General features: G+C 26.9%; 1 protein-coding gene across 2 annotated transcripts; it reads right to left on the bottom strand.

Moving 5' to 3' along the window:
• Positions 1-1,755: 1,755 nt before the first annotated feature.
• On the bottom strand, positions 1,756-3,708 carry TCP17 (TCP domain protein 17). 2 transcript variants are annotated; one of them, XM_016338089.3, is made up of 2 exons: positions 3,482-3,708; positions 1,756-3,189 (listed from the first exon to the last, which is right to left on the bottom strand). In XM_016338089.3, exon 2 carries the CDS (start codon positions 3,146-3,148, stop codon positions 2,108-2,110), a length of 1,041 nt encoding a protein of 346 aa, XP_016193575.1. In that variant the 5' UTR covers positions 3,149-3,189; positions 3,482-3,708; the 3' UTR covers positions 1,756-2,107. The 2 variants fall into 2 exon arrangements, with proteins under 2 accessions (XP_016193575.1, XP_016193569.1); XM_016338083.3 differs by having other exon boundaries at positions 3,399-3,641.
• Between the last annotated feature and the right edge of the window lie 14,572 nt (positions 3,709-18,280).

Genomic DNA, 18,280 nt, shown 5'->3' with positions numbered 1-18,280 from the left:
GAGTCATTTGATTATGCTAAATGAATGTTTTGGGAGGATGAACTCGATGAAATCATTGAAGTAGAAACAGATGTTATTTAGTAGACTAATTTTCTATTTCTTCCAACATTGCGTACTTGCATACCTCCTTTCTTTTTCTTTTTTTTTTTTTTTGTCTTTGTTTCCTTTCTCAAGTAAAAAAAAATCCTGCTAACACCCATTTTAATGGTTTTGTTTTGCTATATATCTAGTAGTAAGTTATAAAATGATCTATCCACAAATGAGTTACTGATAATTAATTATTTCAGTGAAGGTATATAGATGTATAACTGAAAATTAAGGACTCAACTTCAAATCAAATGATTCTAAAAGCATTTTTGCCTCATTATTCAATTTTAAATTTTCCATTCTTCTTTTCTTCTCATTTGATTATATATTTGTCTTTGATTTACTTACATCTCATATATAATAATTTATATACATTTATCGAATTTGAAACCACTTGTTTATATAGTAGAGTTTTTATGATAATATCATCCAAATACTTTAATTTCAATAGAATTTTTATTAAAGTGTTTTTGATAAATCCTAAACTTTAAACTTTTTGAACGGTGCTATAGACCCACTCTGAACTTTACACTTAATAAGCATTAGGTAGGGATATTATTTATTTAGGTTATTCTAGTACGGTGATTTTGATAGTTATGGTATTTTAAAAAGTATTACTAAAATTAAAATAATATTTTTTTATTGTTAAATAATACTTTTTAAAGAATGATATTTAAAAAAATATTATCAAAATATAAAAATATATAATTTTAATTTTAACAACACTTACATAATCACCATAATATAATCATATTAGAATATATTTTTTTAGATAGCAAAAATAATTATACTGGTAGAGAAATATTTTAGTAGCAACAAACATATATGATTCTAGTCACCAAAAAAAACATATATAATTCTATCTACATTAACTACTGTGTATATGCCTATTTATGTGGCCAGTGAAATTTGTCATCCTAAATCTGTAGAATGTTTCTGATTCTTCATATCATTTAGAAAGAATAAGATTGATAAATTTTATCTGAGGGAAATATTGTCAGATAATAAATTAGAATACTTATCTCTAACAAAAGAAATCGATTGCAAAATGTGTATATACACTAACAACAAAAGAAAACAATTGTAAAATGTGTATATACACACCAACAACAAAAGAAATCAATTGTAGAATGTGTATATAGACTAACAGTTGTATGTATATTTGCTATTATCACCATTGGCTTATCAGACATCATCCAATAAATCAATAGAATTTATTTTTAAATAAAAGATGATTTATATAGTTTGTAGTCAATAATTTTTATATGAATAGTGATGTTAATAAAACCTAATAAAAAAATAGGAATACAGGTGAAGAATTGATTATTCTAGAAGCATTCAGACATGCACTAGAATAAGTATATCCGAGTAACCTTAGTTCTACTAAAATTTGGGTACATACAAGTACTGAGTACAAGTTAAAAAATTTTGATAAATATGCATGTATGTATTAAATAACAAAATAAGTTCGAGATAAAAAATTTAATTAATTATTTGAGTTGTAGAGATAAGATCACAACACAAGTTGAAACTATATTGTTACAATATTTAAAAAAAAAAGTATATAATTATATATAGCAATGAAATATAATATAGCTATAGAACCTCATGTCATCTAAATGCAAATTAAATACTTAGTATACACATCCCGTATAACTTTAAAATATATGCCAATAAAATAAGCATTATATCAGGAATTTAGATAGATCTATGATTATAAAGCACAAGCTATATACATATCAAACAAATTTTTCTGGAAAAAAAAACGAGTATCTATAAATCAAACCCAAATATAAAAAAAAAAAAAAAAATTTCAAAGACAAATATTCAACATATATATGTATAGCAAATGCTATACTTACAAACACATATTCATTCACTTCTGAAGTGTCAGATTGTGTGAAAAACATTGATAAATATAGGTTATGATGATGTTTAACTTCATGAACTAGTGCTGCTATATACCTTTATGATCTTGTTGGTTACTCTTCATCTATCTTAGCTTCATGAACTAGTGCTACTACGTACCTTTATGATCTTCCTGGTTACTCTCATTGTTGTTGTTATCTGAATCAAGAAGCTTAGAACTAAATGGCATTGGAATACGCCTGATAGTAGCAGCAGCTGAGTTATTATCATTATTATTATTACTATTGATTGAGTGAAGAAGAGAAGATGATGGAATAAAGGGATGAGGCATCACTTGAGAACTCAAGATCTGAATATGGTTGAATTGCCTTAATGCATCACTATTATTTTCCACCATTGTTGTTGTTGTTGATGATGACGAATTAGCTAAAAATGGAGCATAATAGGGAGTGAAAGTTGATGGTGTTGTTGCAGAAGAAGATGAAAATTGAGGCACGCCATTAGAAGAATGGGGATCCAATAACTGTTGTGAAGGAAACAATAATGCATGGCTTCCAAATTGTGAAGATGAGGAGGATGATGATAAAGTTAATCCTGAAGGAGAATTATATCCCATAGCATTGTTAAGCAACAACAATCCGTCTTGATTTTCATCAACATGTTGATTTGTTTTGATCCATTTTCCTTTCTCAGATATCACACCAGCTGGATGAGTAATAGTATCAGATTCTTTACCTTTTAGGCTAATTGAAGAAGAATCCAGATCCCAAAACCTTGTGGAATTGGCATCATAGAAGCCGCCAAGGGAGAATTGATGATGATGAGAAAGGGGAATTAGGGTTTGGTGATGGTGAAATTGAGCAAAACCGGGAGGGATTTGAAGGGGCGGTAGCTTATCAATGTCGAGTTTGGTGGCTTGAAGCAACCAATCAATGACCTTGCTGGGTTGACCCAGGCCGAGTCGGTCTTGGAGATCATACAACTGAATGGCGGTGGGAACGGAGAGCCGAATTCTCCGGTCCCTTAGACCTCTAATGGTGCAAACCTTGCTGTGCCTGTCTTTCCCTCCCAAAGACCGCGAAACTCGAACGATTCTTGGATTCCTGAACGCTGTCCACTGTCTTGAAGAGCTAGTGCCTCCACCGCCCTCGTCTTCTTGCTTCGCTTCATAGCTGCTTTTGCTTGAACTCATCTAGTCTTCTTGCTCATATCTTGGAGTAAGACTAAAAGATTCTGAAAAAACAAAAACTTAATCATTTCAACTGTGTTTGGGAAACAAATAATTCTGTTGTCTCTCAATTTCATAATTATGTTGTGAAACCAAATCTAGAAAACATTTTTTTTTTCCTTCCAATTTTTGCAGAAAAAATAGGATTGTTTTCAGTGAAAAGAGTAGAAGCATTTACCTACCATATACAAGCTAAGAGTAATTAAAAACTTACATAGAGAGAAAGAGAGAAGAAGAAGAAGAAGAAGAAGAATCTGAGGAGAATTATTTGACAAAAGTTGAAAGCTTTTCATTCACCATAGGGAAGAAGAAGAAGAAGAGGAGGAGCAGGAGGAGGAGACAGCACAAGTTGAAGTATGCAATGTATCCTAAAAAAGGCTTCTCCTTTTTGTCTCCTCCAAAATGAGGTAGCTAGCTGCTCATCTTGAGTAGTGTGTTAGTTAAGGCAGATGCTGGCTTCAAGTCCTTTAGCCTTTCATTCAACTTTCTTTTTTTTTTTCTTTACCTGCACAAGGGAATAATTTACCTCTGAATTGATGGGAACTTTGCTAAAGTAAGGTTGTAGATCTCATAGCATCACAATTTTACATTTCCATTATATATATAAATTCTTTTCTACTTATAAATTTTTTTTGTTTAAATTTCCTAAAAATAAAGATAGAAAAAAATAGAATTTATTTTTAATTTTTAAATTCTATCAATAAAATTCAGGTATCATAAAAAGAAATATATATATATATGAGAAATTAGAAGCCATAAGAATTTATTACTTTTTGCTACTAATTAGTCATTAATATTTAGATTATTAGATTAAAAAATTAAACTAAAAAAATTGAATTAATGACTAAATAATAGTAAAAAATAATCAATTTTACTGTTTTCTTAATATTTTATATATACTTTATTTTTTATATTATCATTTAAATTTTATTTTGTTTTAGATATTCTTTATATTATTGAGAGTAAAATCTTTCAAATATAGGAGTAATGTTATAATTTATTACAAGTGATATTATCCGCTTTCTAAAACAAAAAGGTTACATCATTACATTTTTACATAATATTACATTTTGATCTTCTATTTTAAAAAATACATATTAATTTTTCTTTTCATTGAAATTAAAATATATTTAGGATTTTCACTCTATATCCTTTCAAATTCACGTATACCTTCTCCTCCTCCTTCGTGCACGCAGATTCTTCTTCTATTTCTCCTCCTCCTCCTTCTCTTCTTCTTCTATATCTTCTCCTCTTTCGTTATCATCATCACCAACATTTTGTTAATAGATTATTTTTTCAATCGAATTGAATAAAATGTAATTGCTAAATTGAATTGAATGGGCGCGGGTGTTTTAAATTTGAATTGAATTGTAATCTCTAAATTGTAGATAGAGGTGTTTCGAATTTGATTTTATATAATGATTATGTTTCGTTCATTTAGAACTATACGATTGTTTCACCATGAGTACGTGTTCGGTTTATTATGCAGAAAGCTGTTTGAATTTGATTTTATATAATAGATTATATTTTGTTCATTCAGTACTATACAATTGTTTCACCATGAGTACGTGTTCGGTTCATTATGCAGAAAGCTGTTTGAATTTGATTTTTATATAATGGATTATGTTTCGTTCATTCAGTACTATACAATTGTTTTATCATGAGCACTGTTCAATTCATTATGCAGATAGAAAGCTGTTCGAATTTGAATTTATATAATGGATAATGTTCCATTCATTTAGTACTATACAATTGTTTCATCATAATAACATGTTCGGTTCATTTCTGTTCTGCACAATTCAAAACTCTTCCTCCTCACCTTCTACTACTTCTTCACCAGGGAAAGAAGGAGGAAAAGACATAAAAATACAGCAGCAACAATAACAAAAAAATGACCATAAGGAGAAAACACGTGAAGAAAAAGAAACACGAAAAAGAAGGAGGAGAATGAGGAGGAGGAACGCGAAGAAGAAGATGCTCCGTGCGTAAACGAGCATGAGAAGAAGCGCAGGAGAAGAAGAAGTGCGGGGAAGAAGATAAGAAGAAGAAGAAAAGAAGCGTGAAGAAAGAAAAAATTAAAGCGAAAAAAGCATGTAACCTAAAATTACTTAGGTGAACTTGGATGCCAAAATTACTTGGACGTGGAGAATATCTGTTATAAATAAGAGACATATAAATTTTTTTTACTGAATTCAAACCAACGTTAAAGAGACCTACATATTTTTAATTTATAATGGTTAACTACTTATTTGTATTTTAATTTGGTGAAATATTTATTTATTTTTATAATAAAGATTAGACATTATTTTTTTTTGAACTTTTGTTTAAATCACAGTTGCTCTTAGGACGAATTTAAGTTTTCTTTTCAAGTTTCTATCATCCATGGCGATTTATTTGAATTTTTTCTTTCATCCATGGCAATTTATGATTTAGATATCACTGACTCACTGTGATTTATCTATAATAAAGAGAAATATTTAACAAATAAGTTATTTTTTTAATCAAATTTTATCAAATTTTTTTTATGTCTGTCCTTTTTTTCTTTTTTTTTTCTTCAATTGAAATTTTTAATTATCAATTCTTAAACTATTAAACTAACTTAAATTAAATTTAATTGTGAAAATAACTTAATCCTATGACATAACCAATAAAAATAGGACACAAAGGCTAATGAATTATAACTCAAATGGTATAGTATTTTTATACTCATCTAAAAGATCGCAGATTCGAATTTTTTTAATTTTTATAAAAAAAAAAGGACACAAAAATAAATAATATTAAATTAGAGGATAGAATTATAATAGTGAAAATCCTATACATTATTAATTATTAATACCGGCGATCTTACCGACATTTAATTAGTTTAATTTTATATTTTAGTTTTGGAATTTACAGATAGTAAATTAGTAATTGAACGTAAAAAATAATCAAATTTTATTAAAAAAATATTAAAAAATTATTAGAATTTATTATTTTTTTGTTATTATTTTTAATCATTAACCTAATTCATTTAATTTAATAATCTAATAACATATTTTAAATTATATTTTTAAATATTAATAATTAATTAATAACTATAAATAATAAATTTTAATGATCTTTTAATATTTTTTTTATTAATAAAATTTTGGTCGACACACTTTTATCGACACTCGGACTCTCTTTAAAAATGATTATTGTTACCTTGACTATCTACGATGCTAAACATTTTTGCAATTTATCTAATTATAACAAGAATTTAATTTTCATATATTACCAGTATAAAAAACTTTTACACAAATACTCAATCATATTTTTCACACTAACAAAATAACTAATTTTTAAATCTATTCCTTAAAAAAACCCTAAATGCATGAATAATGATCTAATTTTTTTAGACTATCAATGTATAAAATTAAACTCTTAAAACAATTTGGTGTCCTTGTGAAAAACGTCAACCAAGTTGAACAACATAACTTCTTCGTTCTACATTTTATGCCACATGCTGAACAATACTTGCTTCAACGTTAATAATATTAACTCTTTCAAACACAATTAATAGTTGCAGATAGCTTCAAATTTTGGGCTGGTGACTGCCGGCACAAAATGACAAAAATTAAAAGAAATAATTAAGGAGAGAAGAAAAAGTTACCTCCAATCCATCGCTCACATAAGGGGTAAAAAAAACCAATTTAAATTGGTAAAATAATTAACTCACTTCTCTTAAATAAGTATTTGACAATTTGAATTCTGTTTTATATATGTAATAATCCATTAGTTAATAATAAATTCTAAATAAAATTTAGATCCATAATAAATTAATTTTTTGATCTGCCAAACTAAAAAATACTCTAAAAAAATTACAAGGAATTAAAAACAAAGATTTTCTCCGTCTTGAAAAAAGCGACACATTTTTTTCCTATAGTGCTAAAAAAGAAAAGAATTATAGTTATTGATATAAAATTAATTTTCTTGCAATTATAACTTATACTAAATAATATACTTTATCTCATTCGAATATATATATATATATTAGAAACTTAGTAAATTTATAGTTCTACATATCTAAATAGAATTTATACTTAAATTAAATAAGAAGGGATGAAATTTATATAATTAGATTAATTATCAATATACACAACGACAGTTTAATTAAACATATTTTTATATTTCAATTAATAAGATTTAATTTTTGACAAACTTAAACAAAAGTAAAAATATAATCTTTTACTATATGAGTTATACAAATTATGAAAATATTTGATAAAAAAAAATTTAACCAAAATCAGTCAGAATTTATTTTATTTAATATTTATACTAAATAAAATAAATTTTAACTGTTTTTTTTCATCTCTTTAATGTTACTGTACAAATTAATCTCAAATTGATATATATAAGAATATCCAATGTTAATATTGTTGGTGATGGTGATTACTTTGGCAATTGCAGTTGCAGAAAGCTAAGTGGGTGTGTAAATTAAAGAATAGGAGGAGTATTATTATTGAGGGAAGAAACTGAAGTAAAGCTATAATTAATCACACAAAATTGATCACAACTCATCTTTGAAAAGTTGGTGCGATGAATTGACGCAATCAAATTGCAATTGGAGTGCTGTGATCTGATGAATTTGGATTAGATAACAGATCAGAATAGAATAGGTATAGCAGCAGCGCTCTCTATCTCTATAATAATCTATATATATAGATGAGGGACCAAACCAACTTAGTAGGCTCTTAGAAAGTATCCACTCAAAACTTTCATAGGGACCACCGTATATATATATATATATATATATATGCCATGCCACTGAGATTTGCATGGCACAATTTCAATCTAACATCTTCATCATTGTCTAAACAACAATTTATGCATCTGATTATTAAGAGTAATCCCAGTAAGCGGAAACCTGTGTAACGAACAAAATTTATTATTTTAGACTTGATTCACAAATATATTTTTATATGTAATATCTAAAATATATAATATTAGTTAGACTTCAAATTTTAGATACTAGGTTATAAATTTTAAGATCTAATAGTATAAAAGAGTAAACTATCAAAATAGTACTAGAAAATTTATATCGTTGACAAAATTACTAACAATAAATAGGAATTATATATTATATATTAAATTTATATTTTAAAAAAAATTTAAAAAATATATTTTAATATAATTTTTGCACGTATTATTAAAAAAATAATATTTTTTCATCTTTAAAATTTAGTAATTTTATACCAAATGAATTTTTTTAAAAAAAAAATTATATGTGAATGACCAAATTATTTTGAAAAATAAAAAAATTAGAGATCAAATTTTGCTTTAAATTTTTTATATACTTTCTAAATATTTATTCAAATATCGTTACAAAAATTTAAATTAAATAGATAAGTCGTTGGTTAAATACAAAATATTTTGTCATTTATAAAAAATTATAATGTTTATCGTTTATTTTTTTATTTTTAAATCATTTAGGAGCTATTTTATTGATAACATCTTTTATAAAAATTTTTGTTAATGGCTGAAACTTTTAAATAACAAATTAATATTTAACCCTAATATTAAAATAAGATATTGATTCAAAGTGTTAACTAGCTAATATTGATAAAAAAAATATTGATCTTAATATTTTTTTAGTAATAATAATCTTTTGATTATCCTATCCATTCATATTCTCCTCAATGTTATATTTGGACATATCTGCCCAAAAACATGTATATTAATCTATTAATATCTAGTAATAATTCAATTGAAGAATTAATATTGTTGTTGAGTCTAGCTAGCTATAGTTAACTTTTCTACATACCTTACTTTAGTTTGAATCTCATATATATTCGGCTCTCATTCTCATATCTATTTAATATGATTGATTTAAGAATATTCTTATAATTAATTTCCCAATATTGTTATTTGCAACCGTAGTAAAATTAAAGTGATAATAATTTAAAGTTATTTTATTACTAAACATTCATAATATTTATAAATATATATTTATTATATATAAAATTATCTAATTATTTTAACAATAATTAAGAAATATAAAATAAAAAATTAATACAAAATAAGATAATTTTTAGTTATTTTGAGATGATTTTTTATTGTCTCTAGAATACTTTTGTATTTTAAGCGACACCATGAGGTGAATCTTAATATTTAATTATTGTTTTGTTTATGAAATTCACCCGTTTTTTTTTTCAACAGACTAACTGATTTTTAATTATTTTAAAAGGGTAAAAATCAATATGTCTTGTAAAATAAATCTAAACAATATTGAAATCAAATACTAATTAATAAACACTACTGGTCTACCAGAAAGATAGTAACAGTAATAATAAGGGTTAAGTATGATTTTGGTCCCCAACGTAGGGGCTGAAAATTTATTTCGTCCCTCGGCTTTTTTTCGCTCCAAAATGATCTCCAAGATTTCAGTTTGTTTTAAAATCGTCCTTTTTACTAATTATATTTTTTTTATTACCAAATTATCCTTTATTAAAAAAATTATAAAATAAAATAAATATAAAATAAAATAAAAAAAAGAAAAAAAGAAAGAAAGGGGATACAGAAGCGGGGTGGAAGAGGAGGGGGGCGAGAAAGAAAGAAAGAGGGCGGGGGAGGGGGGCCGAGAAAGGTGGGGGGAGGGTGGAGGGGAGAGAAGAGGGACGAGCTCACCGCCGCACCGTCACTGTCCGCCCGCCGCCGCCGCCTCTTCTTCTTCTTCTTCTTCCGCCATATCCGCCGCCGCACCACCGACCACCGCAGCCTTCTTCCATACCCGCCGCACCACCGCCCGCCGCAGCCTCCCCTGCTTCACCACCGCCAGCGAGTATCCCTGCTTCCCCTCCCTCAATTCCTGTCACAGAAGGAATCAGAGCTCACCACCGCTGGCGCTCCACCACTGCCTCCCCTGTCTCCTCTTTTCTGTTTTCTATTTTCATAATTCAGGTTATCATTTTGTTGATTTTAATTTTCTGTTAGTTGATTTTAGGTTATTGAATTGCTGAAAGTTACTGTTAAATTGTTATTGTTGTTGTTGAATTAGCTTAGATTTGATAGAATTAGCTTAGATTCTGTTAATGGTTAATTGTATACAAGATCCATGGTTGTTGGTGTTGTTCTTCTGCATCTGGTTGTTGTTGTTGCTGTTCTTCCGCTTCTGGTTGAGCTTGTTGTTATCCATTGTGTGTGGTTGCTATTCTTCCATTGTTGTTGCTGTTGGTTAACGTTGAGGAAGAAGAGGGGAGGGAGGGAGGGGTATTTTCGTCCGAAGGACGATTTCAAAACAAACTGAAATCTTGGGGACCATTTTGGAGCGAAAAAAAGTCGAAGGACGAAATAAATTTTCAACCCCTACATTGGGACCAAAATCATACTTAACCCTAATAATAAATACTGACAATAACATACACAATTACTAATAAGTAATAACCACAAGAATTTTAGAAGGCAGATACAATTGAAAAATAATTTGGCATTCTATGTAGTTATTCTTGTTAACAGACGTACCTATATAATTAGATTTTTGCACTCATGTAGTACTTTACGAATATGTAGCCTGCCAAACAAGGTGGGGAAAAAAATAACACACAATTATTGCATGCTTATATTATTACTTATTACTCTAAATTATTAATTTCTTTTATTAAAATAAACGACATGCATGGGCACATTTTTTTATTTCAAAGTGTCATATGCATAAAATCCACACCCAAAAGAAAAAAAAAAGTATAAAAAGAATAAAACAAATAATGCCAAGCAGAAGAAGCCAATCTCTTTATAGCTAGTAGATAACAAAGAACTAATTAATGAATATTCTAGCTAGTAAATGTGTTCCTATCTAACTGTTTACATTTTAGAATAAATAGTTTCATTATTATTATTCGAACGAAAATAAAAAAATTAGTTAAAAATAGTTTAAATTTATCTTATTTAATTATTGTTAGAATTAATGAATGCTAAATTAAAATAAGTTAATTTTTTTTTTGTTTCTCTACCATTATCGTTTTTCAAAATAATAATAATTAAGTTTTCAAGAGAAAGAAACGGTATGATGAATGGTATGTGGGTGCAGAGGGAGAAAAAGCAATAAGAGGGTGCAGCTTTTTTTTTTTTTTTTTCTTTTTTTCTGTCTTAATTGAAACATATATGTCTCTTGAAAATAGGAATTATCACAGAAATAATTGAGATTTTCATCATCAGAGACACAGCAACAATAGATATGTGTATGTACTACTTCAAAAGCTGATACCTACTTTATAATTTATATACATATAGCTTCTTTTCATTTAATTTAAACTTCAATAAACCTAATAAACCCTAATTTGATTTAAACCATACATACTGTGAATTAAAGTACAATAAAATCTAAGGTGAAATTCTTTTGCACTGTTCATAACTTAGATATTTTTTTATCCTTTATACATTCATACTCAAAAAGCTAAGACAACCATATATATATTGAAAGAAGGACTTTATTATGATATATATGCCATATATACAAAACCCTAGAAGGCACCACTAAATATGAAGAGAAAGAAAGTTAATGGAATATAATATAATATAATATATATTTGTGGTTAGGGAGACATAAACGATGATGACTTTGACGTACAGTTGTCTGTTGCTCAAGGGTCGTTGTTGAAAAAGTCATTCCACATAAAATTAAAGTGGTAAATTAATCAGGGGAGGTTTAATTTCTCAAAGATATATATATTCTATGGTTACTATTATTAATATTTATAGTGGTTATATTAGAAATCTAGAATTAAAATTTAACAGGTCTAATACAGTTTTCAAAAGTTAATTTAAAGGGTGAGTGATTTAATAATATTGGATTAGATAGTTGATATCATATTAGAATTGAGATCGAATGAATTTAACTTAATTTAAAAAAAAATCTAAAAACTAACTCAACAAATAAAAATTGTCTCACATTTATAAATAATTAAAAATTATATTTTTAAAAGATATAAAACTTGTAATAGTTTATTTTAATTATACAATTTTAGTAACACTTAAAAAATATTACAAAAATTAATAAAATGACACTTTTTTATATTTTAGCAATATTTTTTATTTTTCTAAATTGAAAACATTGTCAAATAATAAAAGAGAATTGTTTTATTTTTTTATAACAACTTTTAATATATATATATATATAAACGAGTTTTATAATGTTATTACCAAGCTAGAAGCTTATATTTGTAGAGGTATAATTGAGTATGAGAAGACTATGCCATTTGAACTATAACTTATTGGCTCCTTTAATTGCCTCTTTAACTAATTGACTAATTAATTAATTAACTAAGATTCTGATTTTGATATAGATTAAGATTTTCAGAAGTATTAAAATAAAGAGTTAGTCACTCTTAATTAAATTAAGATAGTAGGATTCACATATATAGAAAATACAAAATTAATAGCGTAATTAATCTCTTATTTTATCATTTTACTAATTTTTCTAATTTAAAGGATCTAAATTCTCTCTATAACATATATATGGTTCTAAATAAATCAATGCTTGCTTTAAATGTTTGCAGGGGGTAAGAAGAGCTAATTAAGATGATGATGATTTTTTTTTTTTCTCTTTGACTACTACATACACTGTATTATAAATATGTATGTTGATGATACAAATAATTAAGGTAACGTTGTATCACCATCAACACTACTGTCCACACTACTACTGAGAAACTCTAATGAATGAATACATACATATACTATCACCATCACAACTGTTATATATATGTAGAAAAGGATATATTTTAATTTTAGAGATGCTCGCTCTCATTATGTCTCTCTGAGTAGTGTGTAACAATTGACAAATAATTCCCATGGTTTAATTGTTATTAGTCATGTGAAAAATGTAAGTTTATTCTCTAGTCATGAATAATAATAATTTAAACCGTTAGATAGATACGGATAACATAATTAAATTGATTAAGGTAAAAAGTACACGAATGATTTTATATGTGTAATTATGCTATTTTTTTTTTTTTTTACCAAAAGATATGAGACTCGAACTCGCAACCTCTTAATTGAGTATGGGGAGTCTATGCCATTTGAGCTATTACTCATTGGCTTAAAAATTTAGAAAGATAGGAGACTCGAACCCGCAACCTCTTAATTGAGTATGGAGAATCTATGCCATTTGAGCTATTACTCATTTTATATGTGTAATTATGCTATTGATTAATTATATTTTTGTGACTAATATAAAAAATTTAAAAAAATTAAACCAATTAATTGAATTCTTTTTTCTTTTTGTGAAAAGGAGTAAAAACAAAATTATTGACTCTATATGTATTAACTAAAAAAATTATTAATAGTCTAATTCTCTAACATATACTATCACGAGAAGTATTTTTAAAATTTTTTAGCTAACATGTATTTTAAAGGTATATTTTAAAATTATTATTAATAGAAGTTTTTAAATTTTTATTTTAATAAATTTAAAATCATATATTGAAACTTAAACTTTGTATATTTTTTGTAAAAATGGTGTATATTTTAGCCAAGCATTTTTTTTTTTAAACTTACATCGTGTCTTATTTTACTTTTCATCGAGTTCAATACTTAAATAGAGGAATGATCAATAAATTATGGATTTGTAAAAGTTATACTATATATTATGTGATGATGAATAATATTTTCCTATAACCGAAAGCAAATTCTTTATTGAAAAGGACATATCAATGTTCTTAATTATTTGCATATATATGTGTGTGTGATCCCAGATGATCAGGTGATGAACTTATAATAACGAAATTTACATAGCATGCATATACTACTATACACTGATGGAAGATGTGATACGGAATTATTAAAGTCAGACTATAATTAAATTTCCTCTTGAACTTATGCAATTATGATTTTTTTCTTTTTTTTTCTGAACTCATTCATAGTTATTGCACTGTGCCGATAAACTGCAAAAAAAGCGACAGCAGCAGCAAACCCTAAGAGAACAAAAACTATGATGCCAAATATCATACTTTATATATTCTCAATTAAAAAAAAAATTGAAAAGATCTATTTTCTATTATACTAAAATAATAACAAAAAAGTGTTAAAAAAGAGATAAGTATAAATTAAATTATTAATTTTATTCTCATTTCCCCCTCTGCATAAAATCCACAAAAATGAAATTGTTATTCTCAAATTGCATGTTTAGTTGTATTGATTCAATATTATTTAGGGGTATCTTATTTATTAGTAGATTCTAGACATTTACTTCATGATAGGCTGAGTTTGATGTATAACTATATCTTCAGTACAGTGTAAGTTGAATCATATTAAATAGAAAATTAACTATTAGCACACTATTATGAAAATAATGCTCAACAACTTTTGAAAAAGAAAAAAAAAAGAATTTATAATACCAAACCAAAACCATGGCTTAGTTTAGTTTCTCTACTATGAGTCACTTCATTAATAATTCTTTGTTTTTATTTACAATCAGCAGCATCTAACATATCTTTAATTAATTTGATGAGTGATAATTAAGAGTTGTTTTTAATTAATTAATTAATTCAGAAGTGACCGTGTGAGTTGGCAATTAACGTAAGTGTGTGCACGTGATGAATGAAAATGACTAAGAGAGTTATTTGCTGTGCATGGTCTCAGTTCTGATCCATATGAGACACTAATACATAACAACCATTATTTATTGCTATCCATCGAAATTAATTGAATAGATAGGTCAACATATACATACATATATATAAGCTAAGAGAGCTCAAATTTTCATGCTATAATAATAATAATACATATACCTGTTTGCATTGTACCATTTTACCTTCTTCGGGGTAGATCTTATAAATAAACTTACCACCTTCGGTAACTGCCTAGCTAACTGCATTTTATAATATATAGATACTACACGTCCAAATATTTTTACGAATTAACTTCAACTAAGTTAAATAATAAGATTTAAAATAATACTAGTCATAACTGATTTTTATTATTTTAGATCAACTTGATTAAATTTTATTAACAAAAAGACTTAAATATGTAATATTATTTTAATATATAGTGACTAATTTATTTGATGATTTTTTTTTGTGTATACATAACAATTTTTTATATTAAACCTAGATTTTAATTTGTTTTTGGGGAAGGTGTGTACCTTTTTATTTAAAAAAAAAAAGAAATCGAAAGAAAACTCGTATAATAAATTTATCAAATGACATTTAATTTAATTTTAAAATGTTAATATTGTTCATTTATTTTTAATATTTACTTGAGAGGTTAAATTTTTAATGTAATTACTTTTTTTAGATATATATTGAATTAAAGTACTTTTCTAAAGGATTATAATGTAATAATCATCATCTATAAAAAAACTACTACGAAATAATAAGTTAGATACAAAAAAATAATAGAAAGAAGTGAATAAATCAATTTTAGTATAAATCATATATACATCAAACATTGGCTTTGTTGATTTATCTAATTTTTCATACAATTTCTATTTTCATTTTTATTATTAAAAAAGCATTAAAATAAAATATTATAAAGGGAAAAATAAGTTAAAATATCAACTAATAATTTTATTTATAATATATAAAGTAAGAAATAAAGAAATAATAAATTATTAAGTCAACCGTACAATAAAAGAAGGGGCATTTTGAATGCAACTAAACAAACATATTTACATTGCCATGATCCCAAACTTCAAAGATACTCATCTAAGACACCGAGATATCACATAAAAATGTGACCGTGAATATATGAAGATGACACACATTTACATTAAACATGAACTTGTACTCATATGAGAGTAAAATGTGAAAATCATTAGATGATTTAAAATATTTAATTAAATTATTATTTAACAATTATTAACTATCATTTTTACATTCAGTGTTGCAATGCATTGCCATCAAAATCATGGAACATGGAAAGAAATCCCTTTTATTTAATTTCCTAAAACTAAAGGGAAATGGTGGATGGGCCTTTGAAGAAGGACTATATTATAGCTACATGATTCATTATTCTACATTTCTACTAAAGAACAATTACATGCTGCATAAAAATAATGGCACAAAAAGGACAAAAGAACAATAATGGATGTGGTCCTATCATCAATTTGGAAAAAGAATAAGCAAAGCTTATATGTTCGGTATGGACTATACTCTATAGATTAAGTTACTCAACAATATCGGATCCTTCATTTTTCTTTTTCTCCCTCCTTATCTTTTTCACTGTCAATTCTTCATTTTTCTTTTTTCCCCTCCTTATCTTCTTCACTGTCAATTCTTTTCATGTGAAAACACCACTATGATGGTGATGCGTGCACATTAAATTCTTGTTAAGTACTTGCTAACAATCTAAGTAGATCAAATTCCAACAACTTTCATCTCCTTGGAGAATTTCTTTAGCTTAAATCCACACAATATTTCTTTTCTTTGGTTGACAGATCCACACAATATTTCTACTACAATCACATAATGTACATGGCCCACCTAACTAATTAGATGGAATTGTGTCATTTAAACATGTAAATGGAAGAAAATAAAAATTTAAAGTGATAAGGTGAATAGTGTTAAAAAAAAAAAAGTGTTTAAAAAATATTTCTCACTAAGTTACAAAATGACCAAATTTCTTGGATCATATATTACTTGCAACAGATAAGTAATCGGTTGCTACTTGCTACTACACCATACAAAAAAGAAACAAGACCAACAGTTAATAAGATTAAATTTCAAGATATGTTTTAGTATCACATATGATTCTATCTCATGTAGTAAAAAATTTTGTAAGGGAACTTTATGATTTGATAGAGACTAGAAAAAATTAACATCAACTGGCATCTTCTAAATTATTTGACTGACAATGGTGCTTTGCTGTCCCTTCTAAGTTTCCTTTGACAGATAGGATTGATATAACCTATTTCACTTAACCAACTTTGCATTCCAAAGAAACTTATTATGTCCTATTAACAGTTGATTAATTACAAGACACATAAGAAGAAAAAATAGAATTCAATTATTATCTATAGCTAGCTCATGTAAGTAAGATTTAAAAGGACTGGATCAGAGAGGACACTGAAAAAATTATGGAGTCCATAGATGAGTGTGACACTGTGACATTAATTTGATCAATGACACGTTTGGCCGCGTTATTTGGTACTTGAAAAGCACTTTCTTATGGCTCTAATAGTGTATGGCTAATAATACAACACACCACTCAGTAAAGGCCTAAACAGAGTATAGAGGGACTGTGGTCACATGCACTTGTTACCTACTCCTGAGTTCTGATCTTTAACACATTTTCAAATTAAATAAAAAACCAATGCACTTCCACTTAATAAATTCACTTAATTTAAAGGGTAATTGCACCTGCATATTTTGGAAAAGAAGACAAGGACAAAAATCCAAGACAAATTTAAACTAATAGGTAAAATACCTGTCTCTATTGTCCCACTATCTCTATCATTCATGTCAAATGACTAGAACTCAAAGCTACCTTATGACATTACCCTTAACTTATTGTTTATTACCTTAATAAGCGATGTTTATAACGGGAAGGACAAAAGCACCATTTTATCATATATGTTATGAGCAAATAAGATTGTAACATCAGTAGCAAAACCATATATAAACCATACAACAAAGGCCTGATGCTGCAACATACTAAGAGTATAGACCCACTGCACATTTACATAATCAAATACCAAAAGTAAAAGTACCATTACCTAACTATCTCAATCAAAATTTTGAATTCATCATGGTTCCTGCTTCCTAACAATAGCTTAATAATCAACTTCTTTCTGTAATAGGCTACTACCTATAACTCCAATAATTGAAAGAAGTCAATTGGCATTATAAACATTTGCAGGCAGTGCTGAATTATGAATAATCAATTATGCGGCAGGTGACTAGGGTACCTCATCAAAATCATGAAACAAAGCCAGTAAGAATAATTTAAAAGAGTATGATTGTGTGTTCAACAATCATATTTATGGTAACAATGCCCTTATGGTAGTCATAAATCATAATGCTATTTATATTTAATATTTACTGTTATACGCTTCATTTTTAGCTGCATATTCTTTTTTTCTTTATCTATGTGGGAGCACCTAATTAGATGTTAGTGTAAAAGTATCTTTTTAGGCTTAGCATA

The sequence above is a fragment of the Arachis ipaensis genome, chromosome B1 (assembly GCF_059453495.1).
Source record: "Arachis ipaensis isolate K30076 ecotype BB chromosome B1, ASM5945349v1, whole genome shotgun sequence".
Classification (NCBI taxonomy): domain Eukaryota; kingdom Viridiplantae; phylum Streptophyta; class Magnoliopsida; order Fabales; family Fabaceae; genus Arachis; species Arachis ipaensis.
Note: the sequence above shows the minus strand (reverse complement) of the source record. Positions and strands in the feature narration are given on the sequence as shown.